Source organism: Musa acuminata, chromosome BXJ1-3 (assembly GCF_036884655.1).
Source record: "Musa acuminata AAA Group cultivar baxijiao chromosome BXJ1-3, Cavendish_Baxijiao_AAA, whole genome shotgun sequence".
Lineage (NCBI taxonomy): Eukaryota > Viridiplantae > Streptophyta > Magnoliopsida > Zingiberales > Musaceae > Musa > Musa acuminata.
The window spans coordinates 18,805,053-18,826,922 of NC_088329.1; the positions used below are offsets into that span (position 1 = coordinate 18,805,053).

General features: G+C 39.4%; 1 protein-coding gene across 9 annotated transcripts; it reads right to left on the minus strand.

The window, feature by feature from the left end:
- Window positions 1-610: 610 nt before the first annotated feature.
- Window positions 611-8,858, minus strand: LOC135583583 (BTB/POZ domain-containing protein At5g47800-like). 9 transcript variants are annotated; one of them, XM_065127020.1, is made up of 7 exons: window positions 8,437-8,858; window positions 3,280-3,349; window positions 2,960-3,120; window positions 2,681-2,750; window positions 2,139-2,543; window positions 1,335-2,072; window positions 611-1,247 (listed from the first exon to the last, which is right to left on the minus strand). In XM_065127020.1, the coding sequence occupies exons 3-7, from the start codon at window positions 3,028-3,030 to the stop codon at window positions 834-836; spliced, it is 1,698 nt and encodes a 565-aa protein (XP_064983092.1). In that variant the 5' UTR covers window positions 3,031-3,120; window positions 3,280-3,349; window positions 8,437-8,858; the 3' UTR covers window positions 611-833. The 9 variants fall into 9 exon arrangements, with proteins under 9 accessions (XP_064983092.1, XP_064983085.1, XP_064983078.1 ...); XM_065127013.1 differs by having other exon boundaries at window positions 3,280-3,370; XM_065127006.1 differs by lacking the exon at window positions 3,280-3,349 and adding an exon at window positions 6,570-6,952 and having other exon boundaries at window positions 8,437-8,856.
- Between the last annotated feature and the right edge of the window lie 13,012 nt (window positions 8,859-21,870).

A 21,870-nucleotide genomic window follows, 5' to 3' on the forward strand; every position in this document is an offset into this window, starting at 1 on the left:
TCAGATGTGTTATTTGGTGGATGTGGAAGGAAAGATATAGCAGAATCTTTAAGTGTCAACACACAAACAATGCTCAGCTCTTAACAAAGATTATTAGAGACTCAAGATCATGTATAGAGAACAATCTCAAAATGGAGCACCTTACACGAAGAGAAAAAGATATTTTTATCAAATTCAATTTTGCTATTAGCTAAACATCTTGGGCATGATGTTAAAAGCTATACCCACAGGAAATCTTGACATATCTAGACTTTAAATTTTATTTATTTACCACAGTTAAGAGTTATAGTCTACAGCATGTGTAGTCATAACTACCGCATGAGTACTCTACGAGTTACATAGCTTCGTCTATAACTTGTATAGACAAAGCTATTTATAGAAACTTTACACAAAATCAATTTACTTTTACTTATAAAAAAAATAATACAATTAATATGTAACCCTCACGATTGAATCAATTTCTTAATGTAGCGTAGATTCTTTTGTTTCTAAAAAAAAATATATAACCTTATTTATGTGTTTTATATAGCTTAGATGGACCTAATTGTTTTATTGCTTCTGTTACCATTATTGTTCTATAGGAGATAGATATGGAGCATCAATCAACCAGTAAAGTAATCACACCCACCACTGAAGGATGTCGGAGATCTGTATCCAAAGGTTAAAAAAAAATCATGATCACCATTTCAAATATCAATAAATGATAACTCAGAGAGAGAGAGAGAGAGAGAGAGAGAGAGAGAGAGAGAGAGGAGGGTGGCGTTGGGGTGGCGCTGTTGGGGGCGCGGCCACACCAATCACATTCTTTATCCTTTTTCAATTTGGTGTGCTCCTTACTTGGTTTTGTTGTCGCACTTGTCCCCGAGTCCTTCAGCCTTCTTCTTCCTCTCATCCTTTGCAATCTTGGGTTCAGATGGTGATGGTGCCACCGTTGTGTTGTCTGTTCTTGCACCCATAGTAGGTTCTTCACGTCGATGCCCTCCTTCCAATCCATGCCTAAACCTTCTTGCCTCATCCTGAGCTGCCATGGCGTCTGAAAACTCATTCAAGGTTGAGATTGCAGGAGCTCCTTTGCTACCGCCAGCTCCGCCAACTCTCTCTTGCTCAATGAACAGGAGCTGCACTATGGTGCGCAAAGGCAGCTGGTCGTTGGCTATAGCGTTTGCTCGTGCTTCAGGTGACAGTTTCCGGCAGTCGATCAACCTGCAGAGCCTCTTCCTCTCTGCCTTGCTCAACTCTGCGTGCTCCTAAATCAATATATACGGAGTTCAAGTTCAATAATAACCACGATGAAAGATCGATCTCTACTTTTGCTTTTGCATAATGTAGCTTACCTTGAGGTAAGTATCAATAGCTTGATACAGCCCATCGTGCTCCTCCCGTGCCATTTCAGGCAACGACTCTGCTAGTTCAATGAACTTTGAGACTGGTAAAGTACTATCGCTTGCAATGATCTGCAGGTAGTCGTCGTAGATCCTCCCCACCTTGGTCATGGACATGATCATCCTCTCGGTCTCTTCTCGAGGCATATGTCGGCGAAATTGCAACAGGAAACTCTCGAGGACCGCCGTCACCGTGCTGATATCATGAGACCGGGGATCGGTAGTTGATGGAATTAGCAGATCACTTGCAGTGGTTTCATCCAGTTGGCGACCTGATCGTCTTATAAGCTCAGCTTTGGTAGACGTAGAGGCGCCGACATAACAAGCAATCTTGAGAAGCCGGAACAAGAAACTGGCTGACACTGATCCTGGCTCAGTCGGGATCATGCTAACAATGGCCTCGAGCACCCGTTGGTGCTTGTTTAGGATGTCATCAGTTCGAGCTGAGGAGCTCTGAGCTTGTTCTTGGAACTCCAGTGGGCTCGGGAGGTGTTTGAATGCGTAGACATGGAGCGCTTCTCCGATGAGTGCTGGCGGGAACTTCTTGGTGGATCGGATGGTGGAAATGATCGACCGGAAGATATCGAGGTCGAGCTCAGATACATCCTCCGTCCACCAGTCCTTGGGGGCTGCACTGCGTTGCTGCTTCTTCGTGTAGCCTGGCCTTGTGTAGCTATAGGACCATGCGACCTGGAGAAGAGAACCGTGACCATGAAGCACAAGAGAACTGCTAGATGCAGAATTCAGAACGCAAACCTGCGAGGGGTGGATGAGTATCTTCTCAATGACCGAGTTCATGCACGGCTGCATTCTTCGATGGTCATCCGACCACCCAGAGTGTCTCCAAAGGGACTGGAGCGTCATGATCGAGTCCTTCCACCCTAGGAGGATGCATGACTCGAAGAACAGATCGAGCTTTGCGATGAAGTTTCCTTTGGCAACCGACTCGGTCATCCGTAGGAACTTGGCTGCAGAGATTGCTGCCACAAAGTTATGAGCACTGAGATTGATGGTGATTCCATAGCAGAACTTGGCGCAGAGTTCAAAAGCTTCGTCCCCTCCCGGGATATCGTGAAGAGCTATCGGAATTGGCTGGCCAGTTTCGTTGTCGGCGTTGGAACAGAGGCGTTGTATGAGGCCGCACTTTAGTAGGAGCGGAAACTACAGTTAAAATGCCCTGAAATCAAAAGCTTTGCACTAATTGGAGCCTGAAGGCATGTACTATTTACCATGACGTATAAATCTATCTGCATGTCTGGGCATGCGTAAGACATACACACACAGAGCTGGGAGTGTACCTTGTGCAAGAGGTATTTAGTGTTATTGACATGAATAATGAGGTCTGTTGGTACATCTGACATCACTGACCTGCAAAAAAAATGTTGGGAACTTCATGAGAACTTAAAATTGCAAATCTGATCAGCTATAAGGAACTACTGTTTGTAACATTCTGATCAAAGCTTTGCTCAAAAGATCCCAGCAAAACTTCTAGCTGAAGGTCAGCAACAACATTCTGACCAAGTTTTACTTGGAAAGAACTATTCCTTGTCATTTTTGTTAGTCTGCAATGTCAACACCTGCATATACACCTTACAGCTTCTTCTGTGTAAAATGTGTCTGGCTTTGTTCCCAGTTTCATGTACTTCATACTTGCTGTGGTTCTTCCCTTCCACCAATGGCATGCATGAGATCTTCTTCTCCTCTTGATCAGCGATTTCGTCTTCCCTCAAACTCTAACCTGCATGAAATAAAGACTTCGGGTCACATCTCAAGATGAATGCTTGTTTTGCTTGCTCGGCAGGTAGAAAACGAGCTATATAACTCGACATCTGACATTAAGCAACAGAGTTTGCAAACATATGGTGGAGGAAGAAGAAGTAGTGGAGAAGAGGATCACATGTAGTTCTGTTGAGGTAGAATTGATTGCCAGATCTCACATCTTATATATCTGCACTCCTTTCTGGTTTCTGATACCCATTAATGAAATGCTGCTTAGAAGAGACACAAAAATTTACTCCTAAAGAACCAGTTTTAACGTTTGTGCTACTTTTAATATAGGTGGAGGTCTACAGCAGAAAGTCACTAAATTAGCGAGGTACGATTTATGACATATTACTCTGAGGACAATAGCATAGGCATCAAAATGTGTGTTAGGTCTAATTTATGCGTCCTGTTTGTTTGTCAGAAATGGAAGCTGAAGACATGAAGTTATTTTTATATTCAAAGTCCAATGTATTCATGTATTTTTCCTGCTGAGAAAGAATAGTATCCGATCTTTGCGATTCATTTGTTGCCAAAACGCAGAGAACATGAAATTCATAAAAGAGAGTAAAGCTGGAAGCCATAGCCTGCCAAAAAATTCATGAAAACAAGGTCGAGGAAGTCATAATTTTTACAGTTAGAGTTAACCCTAGAAAATTTACCAAAGGTTAATTTTGACAACACAATAAAGATAATAAAGCGAAAAAGATAAAAGCGACAAGAACACCAGATTTACGTAATTCGGTCAATTGACTTTGACCTACATCCACGGACGAAAGAGAAGTAAATCACTACTATAAAAGGGACAATTACAAATGCCTTAGGAAGATGTTCCTAGGACATAAAACTCCGAAAATTACTGAACAAGAAAAACCTAAAGCAACCAATTAGGTTTTCTTATGGTGCTACTTGTGATGCCTCTGACTTCAAAGCCCAGACCCCTATTTATAGTTCCAATAAGAGATAACAAGCTTGATTTTCCCGATGTGGGACTATGAGACTTGCCAAACTAACAAATCTCCACCTTGGCATGTCCTAACAAAACTTGCTCCACCTTCTTCACAAAAGCCCCAATGGGCAATCACCAATAATAAACACCAACCAAGTCCAAGCACTGCTTGAACTTGTAAACTGGAAGAGGCTTCGTAAGCATATCAGCTGGATTGTCCTTCGTATGAATTTTCTGAACAAGGACCTTTCCCTCAACAATGATATCTCATTTGCATCCAACAATTTTCTTACCCGAAGGTGGCTTCACAAGATCCCAAGTTCTATTCTGATGGAGAGATTATATTTCTTCATTCATCGCAATCAACCACTTAGCGGAATTATCATAAGAAACTGTATCTGAGTAGGAAGTAGGCTCACCAACTTCACTTGTTTCTTCTGCAACATACAAAGCATATGCAACCAAATTTGCATATCTTTGTGGTGGTTGAATATCTCTTCGTGGTCTATCCTTGGCTATGAAATATTGCTCTTTCTCTGGATCATCTGCGTCAGTAGACTCGGGACCACCTACTGACATTCTTTGAGTAGAAGAGTTTGACTTAAAAGAATCCGAACTACCAATCTCAAGCTTCACCTACTTCTACGCACTATCATTTGTACAACTAGTAGAATCTTCTTTAGAAGATAACATAGATAATTCATCAAAAGTAACATCTCTACTGATTACAAATTTTGGGGATTTGGGATCAGAACACCATAATCTGTATCCTTTCACCCTAGAAGCATACCTAAGGAAAATACACTTTTTAGCTCGAGGCTCTAATTTTCCTTCATTTACATGCATGTATGCTGGACACCCAAAAATTTTTAAATCAGAGTAATCAGCAGGAGTACCTAACCAAACTTCCTCTGGAGTTTTAAAGTTAAGTGCTACAGAAGGAGCACGGTTGACAACGTAATAGGCCATATTAATTGCCTCTGCCCAAAAGTCCTTTGTCAACCCTGTATTTGAGATCATACACCTTGCTCTCTCCAAGAGTATTCTGTTCATATGTTCGGCCACACCATTTTGCTGAGGCGTCATCCTAATAGTGCGATGCCGAACGATTCCTTTATTTTTATAGAATTCATTAAAGCCACATTCACAAAATTTCGTGTCATTATCTGTTCGAAGCCGCTTAATCCGTTTACTTGTTTGTTTCTCAATCAAATCCTTCCATTATTTAAAGGTTAGAAAAACATCATTTTTATGCTTCAGAAAATAAACCCAAACTTTTTTGGAATAATCGTCAATGAAAGTCAACATATACCTAGCACCACCCGTAGATTGAACATGAGCTGGACCCCAAAGGTCTGAATGAATATAGTCAAGAGTACCTTTTGTTTTGTGAACTGTTGGAGAATTGAAGCTGACTCTTTTCTACTTTCAAAAAATGTAGTGTTCACAAAAATCCAGTGGCCTAGTACTTTGTCCACAAAGTAGACCCCTTTTGCTCAATATGCTCAAACCTTTTTCGCTCATATGACCCAAACGCATATGCCATAATTTGGTGATGTCAGAATCAAACAATGATGATGACGAGACTGCAACTGAGCCTGTGACAGTAGTTTCCTACAGAATATATAAGCTACCAGACCTACAAGCTTTCATAACAACAAGAGCACTTCTAGAAACTTTCATAACTCTACATTCAGTTATGTATTTACACCCAAGGGCCTCTAGGGTGCCTAAAGAGATGAGATTCTTTTTTAAATCAGGAACATGTCTAACATTAGTGAGCGTCCTCACAATACCATCATGCATTTTAATTCGGATTGTTCCTCTACCAACAATATCACATGCTGCATTATTGCCCATCAAAACAATTCCACCATTACAAGATTCATATGTAGAAAACAAATTCCTATTGGGACACATGTGATAAGAACAATCCGAATCTAAAATCCATTCATTTTTAGACATCGTCCTGTCATCAGTAGCAAAGAAAATATTTTCAACATTCTCATCAGATGCTACACTAGCTTCAATGGACCCAGTAGTTTTCTCAACAAGTTTTCCCTTTTACTTTAATTTATTTTTCAATTTAAAGCAATCAGTCTTAATGTGCCCCATTTTATGACAATATTTGTATTCCAAATTTCTATGTCTGGATTTAGATCTAGATTTAGATCTACTACTGTCAAATTCTCTTTTATCTATTCTCCCCCTAACAACCAGATCTTCAGCCTGATTTCCTCTACTTTCCCTAGTGATATTCATGTCTATCTGCTCCTTAGATTTCAGTACAGATTTAATTTCTTGATACGAAACTGTTTCTTTTCCAGAAATCAAAGTATCATAGAAATGCTTAAAAGATTGGGGAAGAGAACACAAGAGTAATAGGGCCTTATCCTCGTCATCAATTTTTGTATCTATATTCTCCAAATTCATAATCAAGGAATCAAATTTATCAAGATGTGAGAGTATAGATGTACCTTCAATCATCCGAAGCATATACAAACTCTTCTTCAAGTAGAGACGATTCTCCATTGTCCTCTTCATGTACAAGGCTTCTCCATTGTCCTCTTCATGTACAAGGCTTTAAGCTTGTCCCACATGCTCTTAGTCGTAGTCTCCGTAGCTACCTCCCGTAAAACCTCGTTAGAGAGATTTAGAATGATGCTTGATCGGGCCTTCTTATCCATTGTTGCAAGATCTTCCTTTGATGTATCATCTGGAATGTTCTCAACTCCCTGTAGTGCCAAATCAACTCCATCTTGAACCAGAATGGTCTCTATCTTGAGTTACCACATGTCGAAGTTGACATTTCTATCGAATTTCTCACCAGATTTACATGGTTCGATCAATTGACTTTGACCTACATCCATGAACGAAAGAGGAGTAAATCACTACTATAAAAGGGACAATTACAAATGCCTTAAGAAGATGTTCCTAAGCCATAAAACACTGAAAATTACTGAACAAGAAAAACCTAAAGCAACCAATTAGGTTTTCTTGTGGTGCTACTTGTGATGCCTCTGACTTCAAAGCCGAGACCCCTATTTATAGTTCCAATAGAAGATAACAAACCTGATTTTTCCGACGTGGGACTACGAGACTTGCCAAACTAACATATATCATGTTGGCCATATCAGTGGCAGAGTCTAGCTATTTGAACCCCATTATATGAGACTTTTTTAGGGAGACAACATCCAAGGATTAGGATTTCTGAGGACCTCAGGATCCCCATAGAACTGGCCTTTCTTTTAGTCCTCTCACATCTTTTCTTTGGATTGCAGGGCCTACAGAAAGAATCAAGAACATACAATAACCTAAAGCAACCGTCTCTGATCAAAACCTTTCATTCACCAAGTTCCAACCATAAAAGTTCAGCTGGAAAGTACAACCATATCAGCTCAAGCCACACAGTTTCAGCACATATAAAAAGGAGGAGAGTGTGAACTAGTCCTAGATGCTAATCGAGGAACAGGGAGCACCGCCTCCAGCCAATTATTGTCCTCTGCACTTTGGATGGAGTAAGTAGTTCATGACTTCAACTTCCATCCACCAAGATCTCATCTAACTTTTCTGGGCCACTAGTCCTTAATGTGCAGCAGCATTTTTGTTTAATGGATATTAAGCCAATGAGCTCATGATAACATGCATTTCGGTGGCAGTTCATCATGGACGAGCCTAGATGCCTTAGGTTTCTGCCTTCTCCTCCACTGGAAAGTTTTGGATGTACAGAGATGCAGTTTTGGGGGTTACAATTTCAATAAACAAGAATTACTGAACATGATCTATTGCTTGAAATGAAAAAAAAAGGTTCATACTGAACAGTTGCAAAATATTGGATGTATAGAAAAATAGCAGTTTTTTTGGAGTATAAAACTGATACAGAAGAAGTAACGGACATTGGAAGAAGCAGAGCAAAGTGATGCTTATTACGAACATGAAGATCAATTTTTTTTCTATGGGAAAGGAAGAAAAGACACTAGAAAATTCTTGAAAACATTGCTGGTGATGATGCTGTTGGTATATATACTTCACTCATATCTACCACTTATTTTTAAAGGTAATCAATCTATCAAAAGAATTAGCAATTCAGTGGTGAAGGGGCCTGAATTTTATGCTCAAAAGAACATAATTACTCTAAGATTGGAGAATCAGGCTGAGGTAGGTTTAGCACAAGACAGAGTAACAACCACATGGATGACAAGAATCGGAAAGCTGCCACTGAAGTGCTGCAAGAACTCACAGCTGCATGGCTCAGTTGCCTCTCACTAATGTTGTGCCAGCATCAGCAACAACATATCAATATAGCAATTGTGCAACATGAAGCATGTTAGTAATCAAACATACCAGTGTTAGGAAACCAATAATGGATTCGCATGGCATGCTTCTCACTGGAGAGAGAGAAGCAGCTCTTGGGACCTGTGTGTCGTGTGTCCGAATAGCTCCGCTAAAGAACAGAGAAATAGGTGATGATAATACATAAGAGTTCTGGAAGTGAAGAGCTTTCCTTTTGTCAGAACCACACCTGTGAGAGTGTCAACATATCATGGACATTTTAGAGAGAGAGAGAGAGAGATGGACTGGATTTGGGGTTAATGTTTGGTGTCTCAACGAGCTCATTCTCAAGAATAGAGACTAGCTTTGGGTTTTATGTTTGGTGTGCTGCCAGCGGAGAAATTTCCTTTCTTTTGTCACAACCACAACTTGCATAGATTCCTTTCAATTGAGTTGAGATGTCAATATGTCATGGACTTGAGAGAGAGAGAGAGAGAGAGAGAGAGTAGGTGGGATGTGGGGACTGAAGAGTACTGCCAAAGAAGAGATCCCCTCAATTCCCAAGATATGCCCCATATATATATATACTTTTTCAGATCTTGCTTGGCATGTAATTACCACGGGATAAGTTTTGGCTGCTGTAGTCAACCCAGTAATGCAGCATCTGCAATCCACAACACGATGGTCAGCTGCTTGAAGCAGCAAAAGCAGGATCTGGTGGCCATGGTTGCATCACTGACATGACACAGCAGCATCATGGTTTTGTTGAAGCAGCAAAATAGCAGGGCACCTTGTGGCCTCTGTTCCATCATTGGAACGAGCTACATCGAGATGTCACCACATTTATCAAGCGTTTTATTGTGGCAGGAGGCCACAAACCATGTAGTGATGTGAATGATCAGCTCATTGAAGGAGGCCCCCCTGCCTTGGGTGCTCCATGATTGAAGCCTGGTAGTGGGAGCTACTCCATAAAGGGGTGGAAGAAGGAAGATCCACGTGAACGCTTTGCCACGGTCTTCTCCCTCCCACTAACTAGGTACATACTGTGTGCATTCTGCTCTCTCTCGGTCTCTCTCTGTCTCTCTCTCATCCTGATCTCGCTGTCGAGCATGTGCCGCCCACCGCACCACTCATTCCCCTCCAGCACGCCTCTATTGCTCGACCACAAGGAGGTACCCGTGATTCCTCTGCTTGAGGTTGTCTGCTGGCTCGTACCATCTCACTTCACCTTGTCTGCACTGAACCACCAGTTAGTGCCTCCCTTATCGTCTGCATTCCCACTTGGTAGCAGCTCATCATGCTCATGTGATCAGCTCCTTCATGGGCAGCCAACTCAGTCCTGTTAGAGCTTGCATCTTGGTTTATGGGATCATAAATGAGCATGTATACTGTTCTTTAACATGTTCTTTTCCAGGGATAAGTCAGATTGATGCCATTGGTTCCCGTACAGTTGGAAGCATTGAGGGCAGCCATTGAAGCTTGGGAGAAATGCTGAGATACGGTGGTAGAACAGGCATGCATGACAGGCAAATACTTGGCGTTCAAGTGGATGACGCTTCCTGCCAATGTGATGTTGTCACATGAACACCCACTTAGAACAGGTGGAAGTCATCTTTGAGGAGAAAATTGCTTCCAGTTACCTAATTGCTTCCAGTTACCTAATTGTACTCCTCGTTGCTTAACTGAAGTGGAGTGGGTGCAGGGTCAGCTCAATCTATACTGCTGCAAGCAGGGTTTCTTGGCATGATAGTTCCGGATGGTTGGAGATGAAAGTTTTCTTTTTTTAATTCTTGAAAGGAATTAAGATTTATAAATGAATTATATATATATATATATATATATATATATATATATATATATATATATATATATATATATATATATAAGGATTGGATTATTCTATAAATAATTCATATATTGATATAAAGAAAAATAAAAGGTAGAGAAATATTTTTGGAGTTATATGAGAATGTATATACAATGAAATTTGTATTGATACAAGTAAGGAGTATTGAACTATCTTGTGACAATTTTTCCGAGTTTATATTTTCTTGGATTTTTCTCTAATAGAAATATCTTCTCTCCTCTTCTAGGATCTTTATTTATTGTTCTAGGACATTACCCAATAGTTTTTTTTTTATAAGTAAAAGTAAATTGACTTTGTGTAAAGTTTCTACAAATAATTTTGTTTATACAAGTTATAGACGAAGCTAGGTAACTCGTAAAGTACTCATGCGGTAGTTATGACTACACATGCTGTAGACTATAACTCTTAACTGTGGCCAACAAATAAAATTTATAGTCCAGATATGCCAAGATTTCCTGTGGGTATAGATTTTAACATCATGCCCAAGATCTTTAGCTAATAGCAAAATTGAATTTGATAAAAATATCTTTTTCTAATTGTGTAAGGTACTCCATTTTGAGATCATTCTCCATACATGATCTTGAGTCTCTAATAATCTCTATCAAGAGCTGAGCTTTGTTTGTGTGTTGACACTCAAAGATTCTGCAACATCTTTCCTTCCACATCTACCAAATAGCGCATCTGAATATAACTTTTGTCAATTGTGTAAGAGGCCCTTTTCTTGAGAAACATTGCATGAGGTCACCTAATTCTTAATGCAAGTTTGGGTGTGGCATTCTATTGAGTTCGAATCGCTGGAGAATCTCTTTCCATATTAATTTAATATAGTCACAAGCAAAATAGAGATGGTACATTACCCAATAGTTGTTAGGATTGGTGAATATTTGGAAGTCATATGTAGATTCAGATTAATTGGATGAGTCCTAACCAGATTCAAACTCATTGATGGATTATAATTAAGATTTACACTAGTGATTCAAGTAGAAAGATATGTCCTTAGTGAACTAGAAATTATTCCTATAAATACATTGTGTATCTCATGATTTTGATGAAAATGAACAAATATTGATGAAGACACTTTGGGTACTATTGAAATATTCTATAGTAGATTTAGAAAGGACTAAGAAAAAAATTTTCCAATATGTATAAGAGAGTAAACAAGAGATTATTATATTGTTTTTTATATAATAAAAATTTAGTCTTTTTTCCCATGGATCTAGACATGGAATGTCTAACTATTTAGATGTGTTGACTTTTTAGTATGTTATTTAGTTGTTGATGTTGGAATTTATTTTTATTTAAAAAAATTTTTTCCAACCAAAAACGCAGAAGTTCTACTTATTTGTAACCACCATGTCTTACTGATAGCCTTCTCTCCTTGTTGCCACTGTGACCAGATCATGTCAATTACTTTGATGGCAGCAAAAGTATATGAGAGAGATGGACGGCGAAGGGGAAGGTAGGGCTAGTTGAAACGTAGAACAAACTCCTCCATCGAAATGATCAAAGAAGAAGATGTGATGTCATATACATCTCTTCCTTTGATTTCGTAAGGTTGTCCCTAATTAATTCAGACAAGCCGGAGCCAACTACACACTCAAATGGTTTGAGTGAGAAGAATTCCTGCGGTGTCTCTCTCATAAGGTTGTCTCGATTGAACGGGTATGGCAATATTAGATCATAAGAATTCAGAAGTTATAATATTTGAAACCAGTATTGTTACTGTTATGACACTAAGAGCGAAGGAGGGGTGAATTAAGAGCGAAGGAGGGGTGAATTAGTACTTTCATAAATTTATAATTTTAAAAATTTATTTGATGAAAATCGATATCGAAAGTATATTTGATTTTGAGTATGAATAAGTGTAATAAATAATTAAATTAGAAAGCAAAAGCAATGAAGAGCATAAAGAAAATACACATAAAATTTATAGTGGTTTGGTCGTCACGACCTATGTCTACTTATGATTTCTCCTCCGTCGAAGTTATCGGTTTTCACTAATGATCTTCTTTCAATTGACAAAGATCAACCAATTTTTTCTTTTCACATGTTTAGGAGAGAACCTTTACAAATCTCACACCTCCCTTAGAATGAGCTCTAAACTTTAAAGAGGAGATGGAGAACACTCAATTCTTTCCAAGAGTTTACAACTTAGAATCATAAGCCCTTTCGTTCACTTTTCTTACTATCTCAACTAAGAATGAGTGGAGTATTTATATAAAAAAATATTAAAAAAATAAGATTAGCTTATTAAAAAAGATTTGATAACTCAAATATAAATGAAGGTTTGGAAATGACATACAATTAATTTATTTTATGGTGGGGAATTTATAGACTCTAAATAGATTAAAAAATAAAGCCATAAAGTCTTATCCCTGGGTTTTTAGGGTACTAGTAGTACTACCATCAGTGTTGGGCTGTACCACACTACCTACAACACTAAGAACTGACGGTACCACTGCCTAGTTTGGTCGGTACTACTACCTAACACCCTAGAAGAGCATGTACTAGTGGTACTATCACCAATCTAGGAAGTACCACCGTCAGTCTAGGCAATACTATCGCTTGAGACTAATAGTACCACCGTATAGTCTTTTAGAAAACGTATACTTATACGTTCTAGCTCATAGGCAATTCCACCACCTAGTTGTTAGAACCCTTGCAGATTCTAAACTTGAGGTTGATCTCTTTAGGGGATCGACCTCCTTGGAACTCTATAGGGGTTGCTCCCTCCAAGTTACCGCTCAAAGGCTGCAGAAAAGATTCATCTATTGCTTATGAAAAGAGAAGGAATACATAGTTATTTATAGGGCTTCTAAACCCTAACTCCTAATAGGACTCCTACTTAAGACTCTTACTTCTAACCAACTCCTAATAGGACTCTTACTCAATACTCCTATTCCCTTACAACTCCTAATTCTTCTCTAAGAAAACACCTCCTACATGAATGTCCCTCTCAATTAGGACTCTCCTAGCTAGAGTTTTAACAGAATGTCCCTCTCAATTATGACTCTCCTAGCTAGAGTCCTAACAGACCTGCCCTCTTCAAATCAGCCTTGTCCTCAAGGCTGAGATTCCATGAACTTAGGGAACCGGGTCTTCAGCTCCTCATATGGTTCCCATGTGGCGTCTTCAAGTGGTAGATTATTCCAATGTACTAGTACTTCAGTAGAGGGATGTCGGCGACGCATCACGATCCTGCGATCGAGGATGGCTTGTGGTTGGGCTTGAATAACTCCATCCTCAGTTGTGTTGGGCAGTTGGATCTGGGGTGACTCGTGTTCTCCCAACTTGGGCTTTAGGCATGATATGTGGAAGACAGGGTGAATTTTGGCATCCTCAAGTAATTTAAGTATATACGCCATGGCTTCAATACGCTCTGTGATCTGATAGGGCCCATAAAAACGTGGGGATAGCTTCATGAAGGCTCGAGTGTTGATAAAGAGTTGCTTGTATGGTTGTAGGCGAAGATAAACCCAATCTCCCACTGAAAATTCTCTTTCACTTCGTCGTGTGTCGGCTTGCTGCTTCATTCTGGCTTGAGCGGTAGAGAGATTATTTTTTAACAGTTGTAAAAGTTTGTCCCTATCAATTAATTCTTGGTCAACCTGATCTACCTTGGCCGAGCCAATTACATACTTTGGAATCACAAGGGCTGGTATTATACCACCATTCGGCCCAGGGAAGCCATTTCGCCCACTCTTTTGGTCGGTCGCTAGCGAAACATCGGAGATACGTCTCTAAGCACCTATTTACCACCTCTGTTTGGCCGTCAGTTTGTGGATGATACGCTGTGCTCATCTTGAGTTTGGTGCCTTGTAACTGAAATAACTCGGTCCAAAATTTACTAGTGAAGATCCTGTCACGATCACTTACGATGGACCTTAGCATCCCATGTAGTTTAACAATATTTTCTATGAAAATCTGGGTAATACTAGCAGTAGTGTAGGGATTTCTCACAGCACAAAAATGAGCATATTTCGTAAGTCGATCAACCACCACGAGAATCGTGCTTTTACCTTTAGAACATGGTAGCCCTTCAATGAAGTCCATGGAGATGTCAGTCCACACTGAGTCTGGTATGGGTAGTAGTTGTAGTTTCCCTGGATTTGCCACAGTTTCACCCTTGTGCTATTGACATACATCACATTGTGCCACATATTCAGCAATAATTTTTTTTATCCCTCTCCAATAAAAATTTTGCTTCACTCTTTTGTAGGTTCTTAGGAATCTAGAGTGCCCTGCTGAAGGTATGGAGTGCATTTCATGCAAGATGATTGTGATGCAAGGGGAGTCAGGTATAAGCACAATGCGACCTTTGTAGCGTAGATCCCTCGAATCCCAAGTGTAGTGGGCTATTGCACTTGGATCCTCCTCCAATTTTTTTATGATGTTGCTGATCTCTGGATCCTTCTTCCATTCTTCCCTAATGTCCTCGAGGAGACCGGTGGTAGGAAGGGAGATGGCTTAAACCTTAGCTTGTTCAGGTAGCCATTAGAGTGCATCTACAACAACATTTTCTTTCCCCTTTTTGTAAATAATTTCATAATCAAATCCAAGAAGTTTGGTTACCCATTTTTGCTGCTCAGGGGATGATATCTTTTGCTCCAAAAAGTACTTGAGGCTTTTATGGTCAGTTTTAATTTGAAATCATCGACCGATCAGGTAGGGTCTCCACCTCGTTACTGCGTGTACAATGGCGAGCATCTCCTTATCATATACTAACATGTTTTGATGGGAGGGAGATAATGCCTTGCTAGTGTATGCGAGTGGTTGACCATTTTGCATGAGAACGGCTCTAATTCTGACTCCAGATGCGTCGGCCTCAATGATGAAGGGTCTATTGAAATCTGGTAGCGCAAGCACCGACGTCGTTGTCATGGCTGCTTTAAGTTTGTCGAAGGCAACAGAGGCTTTGTCCAACCATTGGAAAGCATCTTTTTTCAGTAAAGAAGTGAGTGGTGCATTGATCTTCCCATAGTCCTTAACAAATTTTCGGTAGTAGCCCGTTAGTCCAAGGAACCCCCGTAGTAATTTCACGTTTGTAGGTTTCGGCCAGCCTTGCATTGCCTCAATTTTTGTTAGGTCTACCGCCACTCCTTCTTCTGATATTATATGCCCAAGGTACTCTACTTTTTGCTGGAGAAAGTTGCACTTTGGTTGCTTAACAAAAAGAGTATTATCCCGAAGGATCGTCAAAATAATCCGTAAATGCTAAAAGTGAGTCTCAAGAGAAGGGCTATAAACGAGAATATCATCGAAAAATATCAGCACAAATTTACGAAGAAAGTTCCAAAATATATCATTCATGAGACTTTGAAAGGTTGAAGGAGCATTAGTGAGTCCAAAAGGCATTACCAAGAATTCATAATGGTCATCATGTGTGCGAAATGCAGTTTTTGGAATGTCATCGTCACATACCCGAATTTGATGGTAACCGGATCGGAGGTCCAACTTCGTGAAGACTCGAGCTCCTTTCAATTCATCAAGAAGTTCATCCACCACTGGTATTGGGTATTTGTCCTTGACGGTGATGCCATTTAAAGCTCGGTAGTCGATGCACATCTGCCAAGTTTTGTCCTTCTTGCGTACAGGTAGCACCGGTGAGGAATAGGGGCTGGAACTTGGCCGAATCATCCCTGTTTCAAGCATCTCCTTTACGATCTTTTCAATTTCATCTTTCTGGAGGTGAGGATATCGGTACGGTCGAGTGTTCACTGGTGGCTTGCCCGGAAGGATTGGAATTCTATGGTCATGTTGCCGAGAAGGAGGAAGACCGCGTGGTTCAGCAAATATGTCGGCAAATTCAGTAAGAAATTGGGCAAGATTTTGATCTTCAATTTCTATTTTCTTCTCTTTTGGTTGTGGTTGGAGATGCATCAAAAAGCCACCATTTACCTTGTGTAAAATTTTCTCCATTCGTTGGGTCGAAACAGTGGTAACGTTGCTTCCGTGCTTCCTGCGTAGGATGATCTATTTGCTCTTACAGTAGAATTTCATAATTAATTTAGAAAAGTTCCAAGAGAGATCACCTAGTGTAGTCATCCATTCTATACCAAGCACTGCCTCGTAGTCATCGATTGGTAGGAGGAAGAAATCGGTGATAATTTCTTGGTCTTGCAGTAATAGTTTCACCTGCGGGCATCTTTGGTCATGCTTTAGGATTCTATCGTCGGCAACCTTTACATCGAACTTGCTGCAACCTTCAATATGCAATGTCATCCAAGCAGCAACCTTACTATTCAGGAAGTTATTAGTGCTACCCGTGTCGATGAGAACAGTGATCGGCTGTTGTTTGAGAAGGCCTCCAACTTTCATCGTTTGCGGATTTGAGTAGTCGGCTAGTGCGTGTACCGTAATGTCGGTCGGTTGTGGCTCTTCTTCCATATCTTCTTCTTCATCTTCAAGGCTCTTTTCTAGATGTTCAATGACCTCTTCTTCTACTGGTTCAATCATAAGAAGTCTATCTTTTTTACAGCGATGCTCGCGGCTCCACGGCTCGTCGCAATGCCAACATAACCCCTTCGCAGATCGCTCCTAAAGTTCTTCTCTTGTTAACCTTTTCGGTGCAGGGACTCGGTTGATAGTCGGGGGGTCTGAGGGCTTTAGTATTGTAGGTCGTGGAGTGATCCTAGTCCTCCGGGCTTCATGGTTCAATCGCTCCTCTTGAAGTCGTGCGAAAGAGATGGCTGCCATAAGCGTGTATGGTTGTCGCGCCTTAACTTCTCCCCGGATCTCCGGCTTTAAGCCCTCAATAAAGGTCCCCAATAGTTGTTTTTCAGACCAATCATGAGTTTGATTAGATAACCTTTCAAACCTGGTTTGGTACTCTTGAATGATGGAGGTTTGTCGGATCTTTGCTAGTTGTCCGTCAATGTTCTCGTAATAAGTTGGTCCGAAGCGGATCAGTAGTCCTTCTTTGAATTGTCGCCATGAAAGGACTCCATAAGTGTGTTCAAACCAGTTAAACCATTGTATGGCATCCCCTTCAAGATGTATAGCTGCAATTTCCACCATGGATGCATCCGCAGTTTTATGGTACCTAAAATATCGCTCCGCGCGCGAGATCCAACCAATTGGGTCTCCTTCTTCCCATCTAGGGAAGTCCACTCTCATGCGCGAATAGTTGGGGTCGGTCATAGAGCCTCCTCTCTCTTTGAAGTCATCTCTTTGGGCATAATGTGATTGGTTAGAGCTCTCTCCTTGATGTGATTTTTTCGAGCTTGGTGGTCAGCCCAAACTGAATTTGGTAAGGAGAGTCTGAATCTTATCCTCCATTCGTGCCTCAAAGGCTTCAAATTTAGCATTGATTGCCTCCTCAGATGCCATAGTATATGACTCCAAATCCGTGATGTTAAGATCTCTCTTTTGTTGACGGGTTAAAGGCATATATAGGTTTGATAGAAATCAGTGAAAGTTTGCTGCAGAATTGTGTTGTCTTGTAAGAGCAGAATTATCATCGAAGAAACAACGGTTTCTCGATGAAATCTCCACAAAAAATTTGAGGGATTTGAGGAGGGAATTGACAGCAACATCTCAGTTTATATGACAGCAAGGATGTCTAATTTAATCAAGAAAATCTCGACAGTAACAGCAAGAGAATTGGTGTAAGTTGCGATAGCAAAATTCTCGTCGAAAAATTTCAGCAACTTACGATGAAAATTTACAGCAATACAGGAACGAATTTTTTTTTTTTTTTTGGATTTTCGAATAGGGATAACTAAATTATAGCAGTAGTAAGGTAGGAAACCAGAACCTGTTGTAATTCACGGGGAGATCAAAGGATGATCTGCGGTGGTGGAGATGATGGTGGAATTTGGCGACGATCTTTTAAGCAATTGTGGGAATTACTTTGGGCAGTTGTGGAGGGTTGATGGATGGTTGTGGAAGGGCAGCAAGACGCCAAGAACGCTGCTCTGACATCAGGTGTTAGAACCCTTGCAGATTATAAACTTGGGGTTGATCTCTTTAGGGGATCGGCCTCCTTGGAACTCTATAGGGGTTCCTCCCTCCAAGTTGCTGCTCAAAGGCTGCAGAAAAGATTCATCTATTGCTTATGAAAAGAGAAGGAATACATGGCTATTTATAGGGCTTCTAAACCCTAACTCCTAATAGGACTCCTACTTAAGACTCTTACTTCTAACCAACTCCTAATATGACTCCTACTCAAGACTCGTATTCCCTTACAACTCCTAATTCTTCTCTAAGAAAAAACTTCCTACATGAATGTCCCTCTCAATTAGGACTCTCCTAGCTAGAGTCCTAACACTAGTCTGGCGGTGCCACCGTCTGACCCAACTGTGATTCATTGAATGTGCCTCCCAATAGGCCCAAATCAACCCCGATTCATGTCCAATGGATTCCTAATTGAGTTAGTATGATTACAGCCAAAACTAACTCAATTAAGACTTAAACTACGATGAGTAAGACACAACCGATTACAATTATGAATCCTTTATTGTCTGACATATCATTAGTTCATCTAGCGCTTCGTTCAAAATTTCAACACATCATCCGAACCTTCAGCGTATTGTCCGATCCATCGGCATGTTGACTCCCACAACATCCGATCTTGGCGCAATGTCCGATTCTTCCGGCTCAATGCCTGATCTCTGACTCCGACCCAATGTTTGATTCTCTTGCTTCAATCGATTTTTCTTTTCATGATCGAAGATAGTCTTGCATTACTTTTCTCAAACACAAATTAGATCACAAACCCATTAATTGATTTCATCATCAAAATTCGGGATTCAATAATCTCTTCCTTTTTAATGATGATAACCAATTGATGAAGGAGTTTAACTAAACTCTCCCTATCTATATGTCATATTAAAATAAACTTAAATTGAGAAAAACGATAATCTTCTATTTATAATATATTTGAATTCAAGTCAAAATAATTTTAATTATGAATCATAGTGATCATATACAACATATCATATCAAAGTAATTATTACTTACTTTATATACATATCATTATATACATCTATTAGGATCGAGTCGACACTAAGAGAGAGGGGTGAATTAATGCAGTGATAAAATCTAGTCTGTTTATAAAACTTCGTACGATGAAAATGTATCAAAAAGATGTTTGACTTGAAAGCTCGTTCATAAACATAGTGAAAGCAGTAAGCAAGTAAGGCAGTTTCGAATAAAGGTAAATAGAAATAATAGAAATGCAAACCAAGTTTTATGGTAGTTCGGTCATCGTGACCTACATCCACTCCTGAATCCTCTTCACTCGAGGCTACCAGAGTCCACTACTGATCTTCTTTCAAAGGGCGAAGGTTAACTACCCTTACAACTCGATTCTCCTTTTGACAGGTTCAGGAGAGAACCTTTACGCCCCCACTACCTCTTCTCTTAAACTTCACCAACACTTAGAACTTGAGAGGAGTTCTCACAATATTACAATAGCATTTTTCTTTCTTTTTGCTCCCAATTCTTATGTAATCTGAGTAGGGATGAGAGGGATATTTATAGGCCCTAAATGGATTCAAATATGGAGCCTAAAAGTGTCTCATCCCTAGTTTTCGGGGTACTGGTGGTACCACCGCCTATGCAGGTGGTACTACTGCTTATAGCACTGACACTAGCAATATCATAGCCTAGTTTAGCAATACCACCACTTGACACTAGGCGGTTCCACCACCTAATATGATGGTACTACTGCTTGACATAGTCTTGGAGACTATCTCGGAGACTAAGCCACTAGCGATGCCACCACCTGAAGTGGCAATGCCACCGCTTGACCTAACTTTTGGGTCATTGAATGGGCCTTTCTCTTGGCCCAAAATAGCCTCACTTTGGGCCCAATTAGCCCATAATTGAGTTCGCTTAATTATATTCTAAAACAACTCAATTACGATCTAAACTAACTCGATCTAGATAAATTATTACTAAGCACAAATCATCTATTGTTCGGCATGTCATTGATTCTTCCGGCGCTTCATCTGATCCTTCGGCGCATCGTCCTCTCCTTCGGTGTATTGCCCAATCGGTATGTTGACACTTGCAACTTCCGATCTCCTTGGCGTAACATCCGATCTTTTGGTCCGATGTCCAAATTTTTGACACAAAGCCTTCTATTGACACATCGACCGATCCTTTAGCCCGACGTCCAATCTTCTGACATGTTCAACTCCGGCTTAATATCTAATTTCTCCTACTTTAATCAATTTGTCTCTCCTGATCGAAGCTAGTACAATGTCACTCAAAACACAGATTAGATCATAACATTATCAATTAGTTTAATCATCAAAATTTGAAATTCAACAATCTCCCCTTTTTTTACGATGACAACCAATTGATGACGGAGTTACACTTAACTCCCCCTATCAATATGCCATAATTGAGATGAACCTTGAATTCAAATTGACTTGAAGTCTAAGCAAAGTTAATCATGAATATTTCATCATTACATCATTATCATAAGTTGAAGTATTACATGCATAATACCAAATCATAATGTATATTTTTAAAATATAAAATCATCATTACATGCATGATTCCAAATCATCATTCATAATTACATCATACCATGCATGATCATCATGATATCTTCTCCCACTTTATCATCAACAAAAAGGAGAAGTACAACTATCAATATTTTAGAGGTATAAGCTTAACAATTTAGCAAGCTTCCTATCACTTTAGAACATGCAAGCTAGTGAGTTCTTTCTTCTCTTTTGAGAAGTGTAAGCTAGCAATTTTTTGCTTCCTTTGCAATATTTAAGCTAGCAATCTTCCTTTGCAAAGCGCAAGCTAGCAATAATTTTATATCATTTTACAACATGTAAGCTAGCAACAATTTTGAGTTTTATAGGTTTGTAAATTTTGCTCGATGTGCAAGTTAGCATATTTGCTTTTCTTTACGATATTCAAGCTAGCAAGTTTTTTCTTATCTTTTGAGAAGTGCAAGCTAGCAATTTTTTGCTTCATTTGCAATGTTCAAGCTAGCAATTTTTGCTTCCTTTACAAAGCACAAGCTAGTAATTTTTCTCCCCCTTTATCATTGTAAAAAAGAAGAGAATAATACAATGTTGTAATTCTTTTCCCTTTACATCAATTTTCAAATCATGATAAAGATAAAGTATCAATCTTATTTCAATATGGCATATTGAAATAAGGTATCATTTTAGAAAATAATATTTGTTAACTTTCACATCATTTCATCAAAAAAATCATAAGTATTGCATGCATCATTCCAAATCATAATATCAAATTATATTACATCCTACTATGTTCATAACTTCTTATTTGTATGCATCAACATAATATCATGAGTATTTCATACATAATTTCATATCATCACATGAAGAATATCAAGAAAAATTAATTGGGTGATGAGATATGCACTTCATGAATACAAGGGAGTTATGAATTAAATTTCAAATTGTGAATATCAAAAAATCAAAAGAAAAATTATGATTCTTTTTGGATGACTCAAATAGTGAAAAGAAGAATCATAGTAAATGATCTTGATTCATAAAAAATCTCATGTTATAATTTCAAGAATTCATAAGAAAAATCATGATTCATTTAAATAATTTTCTGTTTTAGTAAATAGCAAAAAGAACCATGGGACTTCAAAAACAAGATCTTGATTTATAAAAAGTTCTTAAGTATCAAATATCGAG